We start from the raw sequence: 18,606 nt of genomic DNA on the forward strand, positions 1-18,606 counted from the left end.
TTGCAACCTATTGTGACCCTGTCAGAGACTATGGCAAAGCATTGTGCTATGCAGATATATGCAATTCTGCTTTAAAATTAGCCCTAGATGAGGTGTAAAACCAGCCCAAGCCACAAGACCCTTTACTCCCTTCCTTAGTCACACAGGAAGAGCCTCAAAACCTCCCAAACAGTTTCTAAAAATAAGCACAAAATCTAGGGTTATAACCTGGAAAACAAAAAAAGCAGACTCAATAATACAGCAGTTTTATGGTAGTCATAACCTCCCTTCTCCTCCTGTTCCCAACAACTCTCTCATGTGGCACAGGCTCTCCCTATTTCTCTTTTTCCTGTATAAGAGTAAACATTACAGCACTCCCACTCCTAAATGCATCCCACTTCAGACTCAATACATAATTAAAGGCAGAATAACTGTCTTCATCTTATATTTAGCTTTAAATCTTTATGGGTCTATTTCAGACCTAAGAACTTGCAAAGCCGTCTATTCTTGTAAGCTGTGGTACTCTATTATAATAAAAAAATACATAGGAGCTTTACCTGACCTTTAAAGAAACTTTACATCCCTAGACAATTGGGACTATAGCAACTTTCAGCACCAAAAATTACTAGTGCTTTTTATAAAAGAGGCTTACTTTATAACAACTGCATCCTGAGCACTGGAATTCAAAATGGGTCTCACTGCCATGTCACCTGTGAAAGACTTCGGCACAGCCTGCCCTGTTCCACTGCTTCACTGGTACATCTTGCACTAAGCAAAACAGATTATTCAAATGCCAGTCACTGGATGGCATGGCACAGGAGGAACAATTTTTGAAAAAGGGTATTTTGATTAACTTATTTTGAAAGAAAACCCATCATCATATATTCTTCAAATAGGAAACAAAAAATTTATTACTGAATTATATCTATATTTAGCACGCATACTAACTCAAACCACTTGGGCACAAGAGACAGGTAACACTGCTTACATTCCCATTTTACAGCCAGAAGTGTCTGGAAAGTTGTAAAAGAAAGTCTGGTTTGCTCTGCATTTTGTATTTTTGGAGGTGGCCTGGAACAGAAATCATGAATATAAAAAACCTTAGAGAACAGCCGAAGCCCAGCGGTGAGCAGATTCTGCTCTGTTGAGCTTGCCAAACCAAAAGGCATATATGTGCATACAGTCTGTTATGGAAATGCCCCATAGAAGCGAAAAGCAAAACTACTTTATTCTCATGAAAGAGAAACCTTCATGCCCAAACTGTCCCCCATTTTCCAGACAGTTAGTACCGAACTCAGAAAGATAAAAGGTATATTTCATCGGAACAGAACACCTAAGAAAATTACTTGTACTATTTTTAATGCAGCTCTTGGCAAAAGATTGCTTGCTGACATAGTTTTACATTGCGATATCAATATTGCAGTGTTCTCCAGATTTAACACATTCACAACTGACCCACGATAAAGTACCAATGTCCAAAGCTCTTGGCTAAGTGCTCACAGCTGCTCCCCCCTTAGCCACCAACTCATTTCTTCAGTGAGAACACTGCCTTCTAGGAACAGGACAGGACATTCAAACTCCACTTCTCTATTGTTACGAAGTCAGGCAATTTCCTGAATAGAATGTAATGTTTGCAAGTAACAATGCTTACAAAAAGTGTTGTTCACATTTATAGAGAGCCCGCAACTCTGAAAGATCCCAGAGAGCCTCATGAACTTTACATATCCGACACTGTGTATACCAAAGAAGAGAAAGCAAGCCTACTGCAGTGTGAAAAAAGTCAAAAAAAAGGCTGATAGCGACATACAGTACTGCCAAAACCTATATAAAAAAATACTGTGTGAGGTACATTCCGAATCACAAATGGTAGTTTTTAATTAAAATATGAAGAAAAGTGTCCCAAATGTTTCAAGTGCCTTCTGAGTATTTAAGTCATTAGACTGCATTTTGGTCATGTTCTGAAGCTTTGCTAGTAGCCATATTGTTTAAAGGAAAGCTGCAATTTCAGCAAAATGATAGATGCCAGAAACATGAATTAAAGGTGGGAGGAAGTATCTCAAGTCCTTGGTAGATCTGGCAATAATTATTACATCTAGAACAGTAAATTAGTACATTTAAAACATATTTAATATTGAAACGGGGGGTTCATTTTATTGTTCTTAGAACCTAACAATCTACCTCTTCAAGAGCTAGCTGAGGGCTTGAACCGGTCCTTACAGAAGCAAGCTAAAATTTTCAGGTGGTTAAATAAGAACAGAGGTAGTCTCTAAATCCACCTAGATCTACATGCCAGATTTTGCTGGAATTCTCCTTCAAACTTCATATCTAATGGAGTAACATGCACGGGCATGTCAAAGTTCTCTGTTAAATGGAAAAATCAAGGACTGGACTCAGCCTGAACAAGGAGAAAATACTTCATGTCAAGTACAACCACATATGTAAAACTGACAGTGGAATATGACCAAATGACAGAAAACTGGGGGAAAAAAATCTTGAAAAAAGAAAAAAAAATTAAAGTTTCCTCTAGTATTTTAAAACATTAAATATTATAGTTTTTAACTTCACCTTAGAAATGCACAGATCACCATAGTAACTAGTATTAAATTGATTCTACCCTTTATCAGGATAAAGTTATTCAATAGAAGTTTTTTTATTAAACTTCCAGCAACTAGACTCTCCCTGGGCTGTTTGTCTGTGTGTGTGTGTCTGTGTCTGTGTGTTTGTGTCTCTGATAAAGGAAGTTTTAATACAGTGAATTTGTTACATGATTGCTGTCAATGTTTCCCCTACCAGAAAGCAGTGCTCCGAGAGGAAACAATGAGGAACAGAGTTATTCTGCTATCAGCGAATAAAGCTGCAGTGATATCAACAGAATGGTGGAATTGACTCATAAACCAGCATATCTTTACCTGCCTTTCCATCTCGTAAGAGGAATTATACCATTATGTGGAGGGAAATTATGCAGAAGAGGACAGCTGAATATTCTAAAATCTTATTCTTATGTAAATCAGACTGTCAATGAGTGCTTATTATTTACGCACAGATCCTTATAGTATTATATTAAATAGGTTTTTTTAAGTTTGCATACAGTGAAGATTTTATCAAATATATAGGGTATATTTTTAATAAATAAAATAGTATTTTGTTCACCTTTTCAGAAGAAATAACAGTACAACTAAGAAATTAATAGTCTGAATACTTATAAGAATTAAAACGAGCAAATTATTACTTTTTCATTGCAGAATAACCTGTATTTACACATTTTGTACCCTTCTATTTATCCTTCTTACAATCACATAAAAAGTACTATGAAATGCAATTTTAAAAATACGGATTTTTTTGCCCCCCAGTATTTTATTTCCACCTAGCAGTTTTCTCCATTACAGAAGCCCAGTTTTTGCCCAGCTCTTACATGGTTTACTGGTAGTTCTTTTTGTACACACCACAGCAGGTGTTCTCAACATTTCAATGTTTCCCAGCTAGGGAAAATAATTATTCTGCTTTATGCCTGGGAACTTAGGTACATTAACATGGTATCTAACCTGCCCATGGTGCAAAGGTACAGTTTCAATACCAACAGGACAGGTTCAATAGCCTAAGATCTGACCAGTGGAAACTACAGGAGAGAATAATCTTTTTCCCCCAAAACACAGCAATGCCTCTAACTGGGAAGTACAGTGCAATAGATGTTACAGTACATCCAGTAGAACCTAACAATTGGAAAATATCACTACGAAACATTATTCCCATCATGCATTTGTAACCCTGTAATCTTTCAAAATGCTGATAATATCTCCAGATTTACACAGCTTTGCAAGGGATGACAAAAGCTACAGACACACCTCCAGGTGATGGCTGGCTCTTGGAAGAGGCCAGACATACTGAGACTTCTCAAAGAATGATTTAACTACTCAGTTAATTCTATAATTTGCATATTTTTCTTTCTCGAATCCAATAAAATATCTCTCATTTAATATCAAAATTCAAACTTTGAAACTTCCCCTTAGCAAATTCTTTACATTTCCCTAGGCCTATTCCTGAAAAGTTATCTGTTTATATAATCCTACAGATGGTTACTCTGAAACCTACAGGTATTTTAAAAGCTCTGCAGACAAAATTCCACGACAGAATAAAATGAGCAGCTAGCAAATTAAATATTACAGAAAATTAAATAAAATTAACTTAAAGTAATAGTTTTCACCTAAAAATATGGTTTAAGGCAAAATGATTTTCTTGTTACTATTAATGGTGCATTTCATTATTAACATTAAGGGGGGGGGAATCTAAGTATTATTATTTGTAACTATTTTTATTGTTTTACAGACTAGTTACTCTGAATAATCAAACCATTCTACTCACTTGCTCCTGATCAGGAGAGTATTACAGGTTTTTACCAACTGAAACTACCAACTTAAAGGTAATAAAATATTTCTTTTTGGAAAAAAATGTTAACGTGGCATTAAAAAAACGTTTTAAAATAGAATGCAAATGCATGCTCAAAGCTGCCTTAGAACAGTGATTTTGATGTAAGATGTCACCGTGCTTCGTGATATCTAAGAGCACACTTCAGAAATTAATATAATTGATGGCAATACAAAAAAAATATAATAGAAAATAAGAAAAAAAAAAATAAGACCATCCATAAACCCACAAATAACTAGCTGTTCTTAAGCTGGGGAGGGAAAAAGAAGAAAAAAAAAAAAGTTGTAAAGTTTCCTTGGTTTCCTAAAAACTCTGTGTCCGAAGTATGGGGTGTACCTCACATGACGAACAGATTTAAAAGGATCAGAAGGAAGGAGGAATAGATGGAGGGAGGGGGAGAGAAAGGCAACACACCACCCTGCAGCTGGGACTTTCTAAACAATAGGATTACTGACAGGAATATAAATCTAACTTTCACACTGAACAGCTAGAGTTTGAAATTTCACAGAAATCCTTATTTTAGAAATCACAGGGTTGTACGTTTGCTGCTGAGATTGCACAACAGCCCAGCGAGTGGCAAAAAAATGAAAATAAAATATCCAGAGCTGTGGAGAACAATATTTCCATTTTGAATCGAGTTCCAGATGATTTATACAGACATAATAAAGTAGTAAATACAAGTAAAGCATTTAGCTGATTTATAGTAATCCTTATCTTCTAGATAATGACTGTATATGTATTTTGACAGTACAACACAATACTTTCAAAACATGTTTTGAGTGTAAGGATCATTTTTACTGAGAAATACTTCTCCGCTTTTGTTAAAAGTAATACAGATTTGATCAAGTTAACATTCTTTGTGTGAAGTTTACAAATTAGATGGCAGATCCAGTCATTCAAGTGTGGCCTACTTTTTGTTTTATATATCTCCTGGTGTTCTAAGGGAAATAATTAAAAAACAACACTGAACTAGAACTTCCATACATGAATGGATCACGCTCCCAAGCCCAACACCAGAGTAAAATGACAAATCCTGATGCCATGTCCTAAAACTCTAAATCTGTGGTCACCAGCTTTCCTGAGGATATCCAGTGATCTTAACTATGAGTTTCTAGTGCTGAAATTTTATTCTGGATACTATTTTAATATATTTGAAGTGTCTGTAACTGGAACTGGTCTCTTTCTCCATGTGCTGTCATGAACAGGATAGTTTACATAGGGGGTTTTTTAAATTATTTTTTGAAAGACCAGAGTTGGGAAAGGTCTTAGAGCAGAAATTCATTTTTTAATGCTAATATTTGTGTCTGTGAACATAACAGATGTGATGTTTGTAATGTGAAACGTGATCACAGCCAAAAATAATTTGAAAATGGCTGCTCTGCAGAGTTTATTTCATGTAAAAGAAACCGTTAGAAATGCCAAATGCTTTAACACCACAGCTTGCCCTGGATAAGCATTCGGTCTATGTAAGAATCTAGGAAGGGGAATGTATTACATATGACAAACCTAGGGATTTTCAGCCTGAAACTGCAATTTTAAGTTTATTCTTGAAAAATCAAAATTCAAATCTCTGTTTCCTCCCCTTTGTCCAGTTGTTGTAACTCTTGACCAGGACTGGAAAACCCACCACCAGAGAAACCTTTTCTCTTCTAGTTCAGTAAATGGGATAAAAGAAGCTTTTATGGCAGACACTCAGGACAGCAGGCTGAGAGGGCTGAACAGCACAACTGACCGTATGAGACAAAAGTTCTAAATCAGAGCAGAGAAAACAAAGAAACAATGCAAGACAAAGGGAAAGCAATAGTAAAATAGTTGTGTGAAATACAGACAGGGGAAAAGGTCTAGAAGGGTGCCTTAGGCTGACTAGTAGTTGGTAAAGGATTGGAGTTATGGGCGAAGAAACTGTTTCATGTAGTTCAAGTGTTATGATGTACAGGGGAGTAGATTCCTCTCCCTCCCCCCCTTCTTTGTAAATAGGCAGAATGGCATCAACATATGTCCATAGCACACTGGTAATCAAACCACTCATTAACATCTAGAACTGATTAAGTGTTTGGACACAAGAAAAGGCAAAAACTTCTCAGTGAAGACTTAATTCAGAGTTAAAGGCATTAGCACTCTTCAGCTTTTGTTGTGATAAAAATCCATCATTTGGTCCTAAATCTTGGTTTCCCATCTCATCCTGACCATCTCCAATTAGCTAGCCAAATAGTCCCAGAGGTACCGCTGAACCAGTACACTGACCAGCACAGCCCTTTCTCACCAATATACACATATCCTCTGCATCAGATATTTCTCTACCTTGATTATTTAACAAGAAAAGCATTAAGGGCAGGATTCAGCCCAGTTCATTAAACACATCAAAGGTGAATCTACAAATCCAGTGAAGGAATATGCCCTGTGGCAGTCAGAACATCACCTTCTGGCACCTCTCCCTGCTGGAAAGGAACAAGCTGGTTTTATACCTTTTCCCAGCTCCAACCAACATTGCTAAGACAATTTTGGAGCCAGATACTATTTAACGTAGCTACAATCATGAAAGGAATAAGGTTCCTATTGGGTAATGCAGTGTACAGGATAGAAAGAACTGAAAGAAACATCTTGAAATATAAGACTATAGTTAACTTCAATATGTTATTTCTACTACTTGACAAGTTACACCACTTCATTAGTTCTTTGTTCTTAGTCCTCCTGTTTGTTATCCTCTATCTTAAGTTGTAAGCTCTTCCTCTAAAAGAAAAACACAGTAAGGTATTCCAGTAAAATACTTGCACTTTCCATAACAGGTTTACACATTCTTCTGTTCTATACAGGAAAATGTGTAAGCCACTGCCCAGCTTAACATGTTTCCAAAACTCTAAAAATCTAACCACTGTAGATTCTGATCAAGATATGTGACAAATGCACTGAATATAATTACCAATTACAAATTTTGCAATTTTTTTTACTTACAATAATTTAAATAAATCCTAAAAAAAGGAAGACAACTACAGGTAATTCTCCAGTTACTTTTTAAAAAAAAAAAAAAATTAAGTCTGTACAGTCTGAAAAATATTACTAGTGTTTGTGAAATAATTCTTTTACAAAATACCATGTACTGTTGACATTTCCCAGGAAGTGTAGGGAACATTAGACACATAACTACAACATTATCAGGGTCAATCACAAAAACCAACAACAAAAGCAAAACACAAACAGGAAAAAAGTGAGTATACGCTAGGCATGAATTGCAATAACTTTGGGCTACCTTTGGGCTACATTTTCTTTATACTCACAGTTGACACTGGTCTCCTTTGATTCCTTTAGTTGTGCAGAAACATTTTCCTGTTTGCATATGACAAATATTTGCATGTCCACTGCACGTGCAAGCTGTAAAATCAAATAGGAAAAGTGAGATTTCTTCACCCATATTTTACTTTATAACCACAGGAATTTTCATAGATTTTAATACTTCATCCTAATAACAATTCCTTCAAGGTGTATAAATAAAAAAATGCTATTCAGTTATAAGTTTCTTTGAAGAACATTTCTCCAATGCATCATTTAGTTTATTTTCTGTAGAGTTAAAAACTAGGCATCTGTCTGTTAAGAACTATGGTTGTTCTCTATTAAGAGCTATGCATGTGAGGCAGCTCTCCTCCACACATTAAACAATAGCAGTCTGAGAACAGCCATTAAGGTCTACCATTCCAATACGTGATACAGAAAATTATTAACAATGCAATTATTAACAATACAATGGCAAAATTACACTAGTTTCAAATGTCTACTTAAAGAATATATTATTGCAGATGTTTGGTAAAATGTCTGATATAATTGGAACGCTTGCTTTTAAGAAAAGTGAACAAAAAGAAAGCTTTGAAATCACTTGAACAAAGGCAGAGTTAATACTGTAATTATAGTCAACAAGAATATTTTAGAAGCAAACATAGGCACCTTTAAAGCTCTTGAAATCTGAACTGGAGAAGAGTCACAGAGACATCATGACCACTCCACTCCTTTCTAAACTCAGTGGCTGAAGTAAATCTCTTCACAGTGGCCTGCTCACTGCCACACCTGCTCCCTTATTGATTCTCACCTCAAAACAAACATTAATGTTCCCAATTCTTGAACTTTTTGCTTTTTCTTCCCATGCTTATATGAATTACCATCTTGCTTAGGCAGTCCTCCCCTTTTTCCAACCAAGCACACAAAACTTAATAACCTTGGTCTGGTACACATGTCACTAAGTTCCCACATCATTCTGGAATAACTACCTGATAATATTCACGCTACACTTAAAGTCTTTCTTTGATACAAAGTAATTCTGAACCTACCTTGACAATCATTATATTTTCACTGAAGTTTTAATTAGGACTAAAAGATTTAATATGTGGGCTCCTGCTTGGGAACAGATCTGGTACTAAGTGGCAAGCTGTCTATAATAAAAGTTTATTTCCCACTTGATAATCCTAATATTGAATTCTTGTCAGAGGGATTGAGTTTTAATGTTCATATTCTACTGATAAGGGATAACACACAATGAATGCTTCTGTAACCGTGTCCCATACAACACATACCCTGAACTCTCTGGCCTAGCCTAATATAACAGCCAGACTAGAAACACAATTAAACATAAGATATTATTGACAGAATGTTGCAATGTCAGGAACTCAATGGTTTGTTCAGCCTTGAGAACTTGTTAAATAGCCAGCTGAAGCTGAAGGAGGGATTCTTAATAGGGAGGTACTAGAGGTTCAGACTGCCCGCAAGAAACAGAAGTTTCTATGCAGCATCTGACCTTTTTCTCTCTTTCAAAATACAGTTTATAACAACATTTCCGAAAAACAGTTACCAGAGAGTGCTAAATTTTGTTATTTTGTTATTTGATCTTGACACGCTACAATAAATGTTCATTGAAGTGCTGCTACTATATAATCAGTTATGTTTTCCTAAATTCAGTCATTTTTTCCCTTCTACATTTATGGAATTATTATTTAGACACTTCAAGCTGGAAAAGCCCCTTCTCAAATGTTAACTTTGTGTAACTCTGTGAAAAACAAAGGAATATATTTTTTACAGCTTATTCTGCTTCTGTTTAATTGCTCTTAAAAGTCACGTGCCATTACCAGACAGCACAAAAGTTATAAAGGAGCTAAAAGGCTGAATTCTAAATCACCTTCTAAAAGCTGTGAATACATTGACAATACAGAAGTTATTGCCAACCAACCTTAATTAATTACTCCCATAGTTATTGCTCATTTAATAGCAAGTAGATCACAAATGTGAATGTGGAACTTCCTCTACATGAGTAGCTTTTATTTAGTAAAAGTATTTAAACACCAAGTTGTACAAACCTCATATGATACTTTGTGGAAGGACAAAACCATTTCCTTTGGCAGGACAGACATGACTTGTATTCCCAGATCATGGAATTACCAATAAATCAAACTTTTCAGCACCATTTGTCCACAGGAACATCTAAATCAAAGCAGCACCTATATAGCACACTTCAGTGTAGTATGTGCTCCCTCATGCAGCCATCCACAGACAAATTCCTCTACAATCAGCCATGGATCTCCTTACATCGAAACTGCATCATGTTTTAGTCACTGCACTCTGTCTTTGGAGTTTCCTGAATTTATACTGAAGAACCATTAAATAAAGTAAACATAAGATGGAATTTATTTTCCCATGGATTCATCTCCAGATTTTGACATGTGTGTATCCATCACACACACAAATAAAGGATACATTCCTAGTTTGGTCTCTCTCACCAAAACCACCACCACGGCTGCTCTACCTCACCTGCATTTTCAGGACACATATGAAACTTCTATAGATCAGTATGGTTGGAAAAGGAGAAGAAAGGAGGAGTCCAGAGGACTCGGAACCTTGTATTCTGGATTCCTCATGAATGAAAAAGCTAGGTCTGACAAGCCCAGCAGCTAGTTTTTTTCTGTTAAAAAATGAAGATAAATTACTCTCATTGATCAAGTAATTTAACTGTTCCCTGGATAATACCTTGAAATAGGACATCAGGAGCTAATAACTTTTACATTATTTTAAAAATCACATATGGACAAATTTTATTTAATGGCAGTGAAAGCATGTTATAATCTCAGGTTTGCAAATTTCCTACCACTCTGTGGACCTCTACGGGAAGGGAGTAACTCAAAAAGCAAAATACATATAAGCCATCCCTGCTGTTACTGAAGCAAATGTGAATCCATGTTATCAAACAAATGCAACAGGAAAAGCAGGACGATATTATAGTACATTCAGTGGAAAAAGATTTGGATGCCATTATCTTTGTGCCTCGCTGAAGGTTTTTTCCATTGGCCTACTTCCAAATAATACAAAAACAAGTATGAGCTTTGAGTATGAAGTATATTTACAAATTAATGAACTGAAACCTAAAGTTGCATTTGATTTCAAAGGAACAGAAGATTTACATTCTCCTGTTACCTCAGTATTTCCATACTCCTCTTTGCATATTTTCTTTCATAGTTTCTACTTGTTTTTCTGTGGTTAACCCTTCTCAGTGAATGTTTTCTCTTCTGATACCATTAAAACTGTAGCTACAGTAGCATCTTTTGCAGTCTAATGCTAGGAGCAATATGCCAAATCTCAGGATCAGTTTTAAAAGCATATTTTGTACCAATCATTCTCAGCTGGTAGAAGTCAATATAAGAGATGCCACTTATATATTCCCATTTTTTTTTATTTTTTTTTTTTTTACATCCCACCCCTTTCCACTCCCATGCATTTTTTGTCAAGAAACAAGGCTTAAGTTCCAGCAGAAGCAGCTGCAGCTAAAGCCTGCATTAAATAACTCTTTTTATTTTCCTTCCAAAAAAGGACAGTTATCATCTTTAATGTTGATCTAAAGAAATGCTTAACATGATTTTTCTTTGTAAGAACTCCCTAAAGCTGAATGAAAAGGAAATAAGAGTTAAAATGAAAGCTATACTTAATACCTCACATTTCAAATGCTTTTCCTTTTTTTCTTTATCTTTTTTCTTTCTCCACCCCACCCCCCCCTTATGTATTTAATAAAAGGTTTAAGTTTAAGTAGAACTGCATGGTGGTAAGCAGAGATTTCTAACTGAAAATCCCAAGCTTAGACTACTTAATGCTAGGTGGTGAGAGGATCACGTTATTGCTTTTGATTTTTTGGCACTGTCTACCCCATCTTAATTAACATATCTGAGACACTCTCAAGGAAAATTTCTGAGATCCCATTTTTGTGCCTTACTGTTATGGCACAATATCGTGTTTTCTGTGGCTGTGTACGAAGTTAGCCAAGTCATCCCACTGAGATTCTCAGCCAGTAAGGACAGTTTCAGTTTCTGCCACACTCGAGCATTATACCAAGTTTCAGAATCTTTTAACTGATTCCCTTTCCCCCATTTAGTTCCAATGTCCTTCAGTGTGGCTTTTTGATAGCTACTGCTCTTTCATGTGTACAGTTAGGCACAGTATGAATCTTTTGCAATGTCATGTCTCTCGAGGGATGTTAGGTTAACAGTAAACATTCTCTATAGGACAATGCTTTAAATGATGTCCAGTTTTTAACATGAATAATTTTATTTGGGACACTGACAGTCGGCTTAAAATTAGAAGATGAAGCAAGCATATACAGATTTGCTGGGTTAAAAGAAATCCAATATAAGCAGAAACAATCTTTATGCTTTTCAATAGGGGTATTGCATCCCTAACAGAAAGATAGAAACAAATAGAAAGATAACACTTACAAGGCCAGTAGGGAAAGGTTCTTTAAACCTGATAGATATATCTATTTATTTTAAACAAAGGACAAAGGATATTTATTTTTTTTTCCCCCAAAGAAATCTAGAGTCAGCTTTTGGCCCTACCCTCAAAAAAACCCACACCACCAACACAGAAAATCAATCTCACCAATGCCATTGTATCTTATGTGAAGTACCACTGTAAGAACAGTAGTACAAGATTGTTACAGAAGAGACATGATTATCTACAGGGTCCATCAGATTCAGATTCTACTGATGTACGACACATTCCAGCACTCATAGCAGCACCACACTCAAACACTTTCAGGTTATGATGACACTAATCCTCTCTCAAATCTTCCTGACAGTCACCAATGCAGAGAGTACCTTGAAATCCTGCTTTAACTTTACAGCAAGTTTTAGATACAATAACATTGCAACAGTCTCAATAAATTCTGTAAATTCAATAAATTCTCTATTTCCTCCTAATTTAAGTACTCATATTCACTATTCAAAACTCAGAATTAAACCTCTGCAAACCAACTGGTTAAAATGAAATATACAGAATTTTCTTCTTAAAAAAAAAAAAAAAAAAAAAAAAAGGTAAAAATCTGCATCCCAAAACACTACTGACTTTAAATAACAGTAAGTTAATTTCAGGCAACCTATTTTTAATGAGATAATCACACCTCTGGGATATAACAGGGATTGACAGTATAACATGGCTCCTTTTCAGTCATGGGAAAGAAGTACACCTGTCACTCTCTATTTCATAATTCACACAGTGCTAACTGTTTTTAATTATGACAAGACTCAAAATAAATTCCAGCTTCTGCTGGATTTCAGAACCTTCTATTAGGCAAGAATTACCATTAGCCTTACACCTTCCAAAATAAACTGCTGTACATGAAACACAGAAAAACTTGTACCAATGCTCATATTTCACTTAAAAATACAAGCAAAGATGGGAATTAGAACTGTCACAATTTTGTCTGTCGAACACTCAGGCACAGAATATAGATATATAGAAAAAATATATTAAAAATATAGACATATAGAAATATTTTTTAATCAAAATGTATTGTACAACTCTGATGGAGACTTTATTTCACGTTGCAGATTCCTGCCCAAACATGTATACATTCTTTAAATCAACTTCCAAAATTTGTGTAAATTATATGGTATGTATATTTTTTTAAAAAATCATATCAGTTACAAAAATTATTCTTGCAAGTAAGACTGGAAACTTTAGCTGCAGCTTTTTGGAACCATTTGTTCACCTCCATCATGACTGAGAAACATGAGTTAAGCACACAAGATCATATAAATGCCTCCAGGTTGAGCTTTAATAATGGATTCTGATCCCTTTTATGTTCTAGGTATAGACACACCTTAGAAATCCAGTCCTCTGTAGATGCTGGAAATGATCCCCCAGACTGTCTGGCAAGACTTAAAATCTCATTAATATCAAGTATCTTAGTGCAAATAATAAGCAAACTTTTGTAACAAATTTCCCTGTCATCCTCCTCCTACCATGCTTTGGTTTGTATCACACTCCATGTCCATGAACGCAATTTCACAGGAATGAAACCAAAACCATCTTCTGATGGACAGAATACCACAAAGGTGATTAAGGAACTGGATCATCTTTCATATTAGTGTATGAACTTATCTCAAACCTGCGTTTATATTCTGCACACACACTTTTGTTAAACAGTTATTTTTAATACTTAACTGCCATGCAAACATTTTATTGATCATTAAATATTTCAAATAAATCAATGATCTATGCCTCACAATAAAAAACATGCTTAAAATGTGGAATTTTAAACATATTTTGTTATGTTATTTTTACATATTAACTGAAATTATGACATTAGAGCTTTAAAAACAACAAAAAAAACATCCTGGCAATATCCACTCTATTTATGGGGAAACAGTGGTTCACAGTACTTTTTTGTACAACATGAAGACTCTAAGTAGAACAGAAAGATTCTATGAAAACAATATAATCCAGCAGAGTAAATCCATGCTGCAAAACCGCAACCCTATAGAATTTATTAAATAATAATTTCACAGCATGATTGATTCAGGGTTGCTAGCTCAGCATATAGATGTTCTTGCCGATGCTGACAACAAAAGAATATCCAGCACTATTTCCATGAAGTATGCATTTTACACAATTGAATTTAAAAACATATATTGCTTAGCTCCCACGCCCAACATACAGCTGCAAGACCAATTTTTCTCTCAAACCAAGCTCACTTCAAACGGTACTTTAAGTTAATACGTTTGCTTACGTCAAAGGTTACTAAATCAGTAGCTGCACGAGGATAATTCCTTTAAGACACCTTGCTGATTGTTTTTTAAAAGGAAAGCTACGCAATGTTATTAAATATTGAGGTGTACTACTGTGTTAATTTTGGTAACATGCAAGGCAGAAAAATTGCTTTAAAAAACATACACGTTGCATCAAAAAAGATACAGTCTTTCTCGTGCAACTAGACTAAGTAAGAAACAATGAGTATAAACATATTTTAGACATTAAAATGTAATGTTCAGTTTCACTGTAAATGTTCACCTGTGTAATCCATTAGTCTACTTGCATGAGAACTGCACTTCTGAGACAATTTTCTACATTAGTAATACTGTAAAACTGTACAGTCACTTATTTTTCTAGAAACGTCTATCTAGCTGGAAGCTCATGATACCTTTTTAGTGTTCAATAATTACTTTTATAGGAAATACATCCATTTTGAGATGGGTAATGTAAAAGCCAACAGATGTGCCCAGCAACATTTATTCAGTATCACTAATTGAGTAGCATTAAAATTAAGGTAAAGAACTTCTTTGAAGCAATAAGCAGTAAAAATAAGAGTATATAAAAAAAAGATGGTATTAGAAAGGACCGCTGTACATGCAGGTCAAATGAACTGTCATTTTCTAGTGATGTGATTAACCTTCATAATAAACCAGTCTTACTTAGACTAATTAGCACATATATAACTCATTTCATTTTCATCCTTCTCAGTTTCTCTTGTGATTTATCTTTTTTGGTCTCAAACGTATTTATTTTTCATAGTACAATAACAGCACAAAAAAGACAAAAACGATATCTAAATGTATTGACAAAGTACCAAAGGCTGTGAGACAGAGAGAAAAATAGATGGAATAGATAGAATTTTTAGGATTTATATAATTAAGCTATGGAATCTGCAGGAATTCTCCAACCACCCAAATTATACACGCACACACATATATAAAATAACATATGTGTCATTTAAAACAAGGTCAGTTATTCCCTATATTCATAAAAAATAGATAATCATTTTACCAGATTAATACTGGATATAAATTTATTCAGGAAAAGGCAAGTATGGCCAATCACCCTGGAAGCCATTTTTGTAAAATTAGACACTCCTCACATTGCAATTTCAATTTTCAATGGTTGCCTCAGATTGCAGTGCATTTTAGAGGCTAACCTGGTGGTTACAGAAATGCTCTTGTCCTTAGCCACTTCCCATTGCAAAAGAACAATTCATACATGACTGGATGTGATTTTAACTCTTTTCTGAAATGTATAGCCACAGCTAACACAGGCAATTTCACTTGACTGTGACTGAGATCATTTAACTACTAGTAAGGCAATATGGTTTTCCTGAAAAACATTACTGTGCCACACAGTCAAACAATCTGGAAGTCACAAGTGAAGGTTCCTGGGGTTTTTGAACTGATACATACATTCCAGAAGTAGCATATTTCTTCTAAAAATCCCAAAACAAATCTGGGACCAGCAAACAGGCTGATTTTGTGTTACAGAAAAAATCCAATTTGGTTACACCAACACAGTCCTATAGCAACCTTTTCCATTTAACAGCCCGTATTTTTTTTTAAGCCATTTTTATACTGGTAAAATAGCTCTGCAGTGCTTGTATTTCATTATTTCTTCTGTTTACAGCATTCCTGCTGAAAAGTGACTGATTTTTTTGTTTGTTTATAATAAATACCTCTCAAGCAATCATACCAAATCTGTCTTTAATCATCAACAACTAACATTATAAAGACAGCTTGGAAAACCATAATTTTGTTTTATACTAGTAGATAATGAAAATGGAACACAAAAGATTAAGGCTGAAAGACAGGATATTTTTTGTTGTTATGAACTGAACAGAATCTTAAACAATTAACAAGATTCTTGCTGTGCCTGAATCTTTCATGCCAATACTGAGCTGTAGAACAGAATTTTTATAGCTTGCTCTTGGGATCATTCAGGAATAACACATACAGAAGACAGTATTTTCTACCAAAAAAAACTCTGCCAAACCAAAACATTTCCATGACAACTCATGAACTATACCAATTTTATTTCCTCCATGTAAATCTGTGTGAAAACCTGAAATTTTTACACTGAATTTGAACATGTAACACTGAAAAATTCCATGTGAAAGCATTAAAAGCACTTTAATTTCAAGATAAGTTTAACATGTCTTACTTATCAGCTTCCTTTTCATTCTTTCTACTTCTCCTTTTCATTTTTAAACATAAGTTATTAACAAATAAATAGCCTGCAAATATTACAGTGGGTTAAGTTGCAGGTTTTTTAAGTTCAAGTCAAAAACTAAAACTCCGTAGCTGATTTATAGTACAGTTCTTTGAGTATGCAAGCATTTATAGAGACGTTTCCTTCACATATGCCCATGCGACTACAAAATATTATTCCTGAAATTACTTTTAGTTTTCTTGTTTGTAAAGAGGCTTCCTATATGAAAACATAGATAAGATTTGAATTACTTAAAAAAGAAGTAATTTCAGATCTGGCAGACTAAAACTTTTATTAGGTTTAGTAAAATCTAAAACAGTGGGGTTTGTTGGTTTTGGCTTTTCTTTTTAAAGGAAAAACATAAACTGATAGTTTTCTATGCCTTCACCTTTGCATGTCCAATCTGAGAAGTGTATAAGAAGGCATTTTTCATACACCAAAGGCTTAGTACATATATCCTTAAACTGTGAATTTTTAAATTTTCTTGGAAAAGACAGCAGCTTGTCTACTGCCTATTTTGAAAATTTTGGCCAAAAACCTCCCTTCATCAAAAGGCTGATATTTTTTCCCCTCTCACTAAAGAGAGAACGTATAACTTCTTAAATTGTAACAGGAAAAAAATAAATCAAAGATTATTATAAGGCACCATGAAAAGCAGAACATTTTAAAACCACTTAGTAGCTATTCATAGAGGCTTTAAATGTTAAAAAAAAAATTACAATCTAAGGTGAAAAACAACTGAAATCAACAACTGGTGATTGCAACTATTTGTGTGTATTTGGTCATTCAGAGTAAAAGCCTAAAGAAGAGAAATTACTTATGCAATTTATCAGACAAAAACGCCACAAAATGTAAAGAAGTCAGCAAATCATTTTGTGTTAGCCATTAGGAGGTACAAAATACAACTGATTTTTAATGCATCCAACTGTGAGAGAAGGTTTTTTTCCTTAAATAACTAATGCGGTCTGCCATTGTAAGGTATTGCATTTACTACTCAGAAAATGAAGGCAGAATCAAACGCAATCAAACAGAAATGCTGTTACAAGAGGTTTTTGAGAATCTTCTTTCTACCGGTTGGAAAATGAGTTGCATGATGCCTCAGAAGCTATTTTCTCAACAGTCTGTAGGGGATTTCCAAGACCCCCTGGGGAGAAGAATGACCATTTCAATGCAAAATACACCTAGAAGGTAGATTCAAAAATTACAAACAAACAAAATGTTTTTTTTAAAAAAAAAAACCAACCTATTGTATTTGAGACAACAACACTTACTGTAGTCAAATGTTTATTTAAAGATCGCGTAACAGTTACTTAAGAAAATGTCACCTTCAGCTTACAACTGCCAACCTTCAGCTGAAGACTAGCATCTTCTCAGCCTAGAGACAACAGCTCTGTGAGCCCTTTAACTCTTTCAGCACAAGGTAAAAATACGTTTTCTTATAAGAGGCAGACAAAACCACTATATTTCCAGACAGCTGAACGTTTCTAAATCATTCCCTGCCTATCTCCTCTGGGAACATCTTTTACAAACCAATGACTTTACAAATTTCATTAGGAAGGTGAACATACTGACACACAGCTCAAACAGCACATCAGAAACACATTTTATAAATATTCCTTATTCCATAAAATAAATTTATAGCATGTAAACCTGAAAAACACAAAAATAAGAATGCAGAGCAACTCATTCATCATTGCCAAAAACTATGTTACACAACAACATGCAGGACTTGATCACCAGCATCAGTGAAAGCAATAGAATTGTCATTAATCCTTGTGAAAAGATAAAATAGGCACAGAGATAAAGGAATATAATATAAATCAAACTGCTGTATCTCTTCAATATCTATAAAAATAGTAGGTGGTGATCAATTAAAGGATGCCTGAATTCTTAGTTTTCAGGCTAAGATGCTTAATAAACACAAAATAGCTGCTA

The 18,606-nt window shown here is 34.7% G+C and overlaps 1 protein-coding gene across 2 annotated transcripts in view; it reads right to left on the reverse strand.

Moving 5' to 3' along the window:
• The window catches only part of ATRNL1 (attractin like 1), a 525,478-nt gene that overhangs the window by 344,770 nt on the left and 162,102 nt on the right, over nucleotides 1–18,606 (reverse strand). For both annotated transcript variants that reach the window (XM_056352650.1, XM_056352649.1), the window contains exon 20: nucleotides 7,677–7,770. In XM_056352650.1, coding sequence (XP_056208625.1) covers nucleotides 7,677–7,770 — 94 coding nt within the window. The remainder of the gene's footprint in view (nucleotides 1–7,676; nucleotides 7,771–18,606) is intronic.

The sequence above is a fragment of the Falco biarmicus genome, chromosome 9, assembly GCF_023638135.1.
Source record: "Falco biarmicus isolate bFalBia1 chromosome 9, bFalBia1.pri, whole genome shotgun sequence".
NCBI lineage: Eukaryota > Metazoa > Chordata > Aves > Falconiformes > Falconidae > Falco > Falco biarmicus.